At 47.6% G+C, this 4,210-nt stretch overlaps 1 protein-coding gene across 2 annotated transcripts in view; it reads left to right on the top strand.

Annotated features, from left to right (window-relative positions):
* Window positions 1-158: 158 nt before the first annotated feature.
* The window catches only part of SLC16A10 (solute carrier family 16 member 10), a 55,596-nt gene continuing 51,544 nt past the window's right edge, over window positions 159-4,210 (top strand). The window contains exon 1 of one of the 2 annotated variants that reach the window (XR_014944847.1): window positions 159-613. Coding sequence is in view for 1 of the 2 variants with exons in the window: in XM_015858607.3 (XP_015714093.2) it covers window positions 307-613 (307 nt within the window). In the remaining variant the exon portion in view is untranslated. The remainder of the gene's footprint in view (window positions 614-4,210) is intronic. The other variant, XM_015858607.3, reaches the window with a different exon arrangement.

Raw genomic sequence — 4,210 nt, 5'->3', positions numbered from 1 at the left:
ACCCCCCGCGCTGTGAGGGGCGGGGATGGGGGGGGACACGAGGGAAGAGAGGCCGCGCTGCCCGCCCTCAGCCAATGGCAGCGGGGGATGCCGCCTCGCGCCGCTGCCGCCCCCGCGGGAGCCCCCCTTTTAAAATCCAGCGGCGGCCGCGGGGCGGGAAGGGCCGTAACGAGGAGGGAGGGCCGGGCACGGGCGGAGTAGCGCCGCGGGGATGAGAGCAGCTCCCGCGGGCAGCCGCTGAGGCTGAGGCGGGCGGGGGGCTGCCGGGAGACAGGAGCGGCGAGGAGCGGCTCTGCTCTGCTGAGGATGGCGCCGGCGAGCGAGCAGCCGTCGCCTCAGGACGACGGGGGTCCCGCGGCCGCCTCCGGCAGCACTGCGACGGAAGGGCGGCGGGAGAACGGCGGAGAGCGGTGCGCGGGGGGAGAGAGCGCGGCCGGACCGCGGGAGGCGGCGGTCGAGCCCCCCGAGGGCGGCTGGGGCTGGGTGGTGATGCTGGCCGCCATGTGGTGCAACGGCGCCGTGTTCGGCATCCAGAACTCGTGCGGGGTCCTTTTCGTCTCCATGCTCGAGCTGTTCGGCGGCGGGCAGGACAAGCAGATGGCCTTCAAAACAGGTGAGGGGCTGCGGGCGTGGGGCCGGGGCTCGGCGTTCGGCTCTGGGCACCCGAGGCGGAGCTGCGGGAGAGGAGCAGGTGCGCTCCGCAGCGGTATTTTTAGCCGTCTGGCACCGCGTGTTGTGGGGAAATAAAGGCGTGAGCGTGCTCCCAGGAAGTTTTTTTCTTCCGCCCTTTGAGCCTAACGGTTGGTCTGAGCCATTGGGTCGGCGCTGCCCGTGTGTCAACAGCCGCCCCGCGCAGCGCTTGGATGTGCGGCTCTATAACCTCCGCTAATGGTGCTTACGGAGCTCGGGAGGTCAATAGCGGCTCATCAAATCTCTGCCAATACTGAACTTAGTCATTCTAGCCGCATGTGTATGCGTGAAGTCAATGGTAGCTCTGTGTTGCACACGTGTTCTTCTTGGAAAGTGTTTTGTGCCTTGTGTAAGCTGAGGACGGGCAGGTTTTGGCTCTCCAGCTATAGTCAGTGGGTAATTATAACGACTTATATGACAAATAATAGACATAACTCAAAGTATTTCTTAAATGACGCTGAAATAACAAAGGTTTTTTAATGCTCTGTTTCTTATTTAAATAGTACAGCATTTACATATCCCTGCAGAAGGATAAGCCTTCCAGGAAACTTCTGCAGCACAGAGTTCTTAAGAGCCCTTTGCTTACTGTTTTCTTTAATATTGCCATCAACTGGGCCTAATGTTGAGTGGTAAGAGGAAAAACAAAGCTAATTCACCCCCAAATCCCCATCTCAGAAGTAGTGTTTCCAAGGCGAGTGTTCTGACTGAACTGATTGAGAATGTTATTATGAAGCGCTAAGTGTTGGCACTCCAGTGTTTCAACTTTGTGATCATGGACAGGGTATGGAGCTCTTAAGTCCTTCAGCTGGAACTATGAAGTGCTGCTGAGGCACTTGATGCCCAGTGTCCAGGTGTATTTCAGAGAGAGGAAACAAACACCCAGAGCCAAATGCTTGAGCTGTTCAGTCTGATTGAGGAGCGAGCAGTTGTGCAGAGGAGGTGTTGGGAACACTTGCAGGATGAGCTGAAAGCCGCTGAAGTCAGAAATGAGGAACCCACAGGTGTCTGTTACACTGTCAGTCTGTGAAACAGAGTTGCTATTTTTCTTTCCCTGAGGTTCTGGTTCTCTAGTAACTCAGGATAGGGTCCTTGTGCTTAAAAATGTGACTGATTAGATAATAGTGCGGTAGTCAAAGTAGTCAACGGGAGGAGGGTTGGAGTAATCTCCTACTTCCAGATGACTAATTGCACCACTGGTCTTAAAGTGAGATGAGTTTGGCTGTGTGCTCCACCCATGTTTTTCAAACTTTGCTCAGCTTCAGAAAATTGTGGAGGGAGGGGGGAAGTAAAAAGGGATCTGGCTGTTGGTTGTTTTGCAGCTTGTTTTGGAAAGGAGGATAAGCTCTGAGATGGGGGATGCAGTCACCATGTTCTGTGTCAATTCTTCATTTTTTTTTAACAAATCGAAGTTGCAGCTGATGTTTTATCTGTGATCGGATGTGCTATGGTTTGGGTAATGCTGAAGGTACTCTTGTTGTTGTGCTTTTTTAATCTGGGTGACTTTAGGTTCAGGGGAAATGGCATCAAACAGCTGCCTTGACTAGATCATAGAATCACCCAGGTTGGAAAAGACCTTGAAGATCGAGTCCAACTGCAGCCTAACCATAGTACCCTAACTCTAACAACCCTCTGCTAAATCATATCCCTGAGCACCACATCCAAATGGCTCTTAAACACATCCTGGATAGATGATCTATGTGCTTATGACAGAGAGGGGCTGCAAATACAAAAGTGTCTCCTTTAAGCAGCAGAACCGCAGCTAAAAGGGTGCCCTTCTAATATCTGAGAGTGCCCTAAATCTCCTTAAGGACTAAACAGCAGCTGTCAAACAGGGCTTTTTGTTCCTTAATATTGAACTTCATTGTTTGCTGTTTGTGATCTTGTCTGCAATAGGAGCAAGACTCAAACTGAACTGAAATCATGATGCGGTATTTAGCTTGCCATAAAGGCGAGCTGTGATCAGAAATGGTAGAGTGCATTTAGAGTAGCTCTTATTGAACACTGATGGATTAGCTGACATGCTGTAGAGAGAAAAAAGGATGACTAATGACTAAAGTTGGTATTAGCATTAGAAAAAACCCGGGTCGCATAGTGTTGATCATGGCACTTATCTGGTTAGTGAAGTAATAATGTTCAAAGTAATTGCGACTTAAAACTGACAGTGGCAGGTAAACTTAGGAGTCACCTTTAATGAAGCTGAGTACAGGGACAATTTCTTGCTCTGTGTTTTTTCTTTGGAATATATAGCTTAATATTCTAATAATTCGGGGGGGGGAGGGGAAGCTTTACAATCTGGATAGCTGACTTTTGGGAGGTATGAATGTTCCAGATAATGTCTTCTGGGTCCCATGTGTTTGTGGAATGTGTTAGTTTAACCATAATACTGCAGAATTAAACTTATTATGAATTTACTTAGATGATGCCAGAAGTATAGGTGTTACTGAAGTTGTTGTGTGCGAGTTCAGCCAGTGGCTGTATATTGCTTCATGTTTTCCTTGGGGGGAGGAATTGACTAGACTGTAGTGCATGGTGTATGTTTTGTTATTTCTTTAAGGGATAGATATTTGTATGTGAAAGGCAAAACAGGAGAAGGCAGAAAGGAGGAGAAGTGTAGCCAAAGAAGCTATTCTGCCTGGTACATAAGGAGTCAGAGGAACCGAATCTAAAGGTGGGGCAGCCTATCTTCAGGGTGCAGAATGGACATTAGCTAAATGAGATGAGCTACTGTGACTAACAGTGTTGCTGGATTTGGAATGGTTGTTGGCGGAAGAACCCATGTTGTGTGTTACAGAGCCATCAAACTTAGACCATCTGATTCCAGCTCTTATTTTGATCAAATCTTTGAACATAATTTGTATACAGCATTACAGTGTATATATATACTATATCTCCTAGCCTATTGCATATAGGCTAGGAGACCAACAATTGCACTGTTAGTTTCCTTTCTTTTAGTTCCACAGCTAATTGGTGTGCAGCTCTGGAAATGTTCCTAATGTTAAGTGTAAAACTTAAAGAAAAATGTGCCTGCAGTCTCAGGAAACCAGCCCATGCATTGTTCATTGTGCTTGAGAAGCAAGTTGGGTGGGAAAGCACAATGGCAATAAAAGACGTATCTTGATAATCTCGTAGCCCCTTACTTTTTCTTGTCTTCTTACAAGTTGATGTCAAAACAAGATGTTTATATTTAGAAATTTGGTGTGTGGGATACTTGAGAATGATCGAACCAAAGTGATCTGTAGACAACTGTTCATTGGCTCAGGGCATTGAATAGAGTATGTGGACATCAGAGCAGCTTATTTGGTTGATTCATTGACAGTACTTTCTTTTTGTTGAACTTCTAGTACAGTTCTGTGGTGTGGAATATTCAAACTCATATCAAACCTTGTCATTGCTTCATTTTGAGTTTCTGTGGGCTGTCCTTCACACTTGAGTAAAAGATGTGCATTTACACCTCTGAACTATAACAAATCATACTGTACAGTATAAAGTTTTTGCTTGCGGATTTTTGTGTTCATTTCTA

This window comes from Coturnix japonica, chromosome 3 (assembly GCF_054131305.1).
Source record: "Coturnix japonica strain WE chromosome 3, WE-NBRP24, whole genome shotgun sequence".
Classification (NCBI taxonomy): domain Eukaryota; kingdom Metazoa; phylum Chordata; class Aves; order Galliformes; family Phasianidae; genus Coturnix; species Coturnix japonica.
This window is presented reverse-complemented; position numbering and strand designations above follow the sequence as displayed.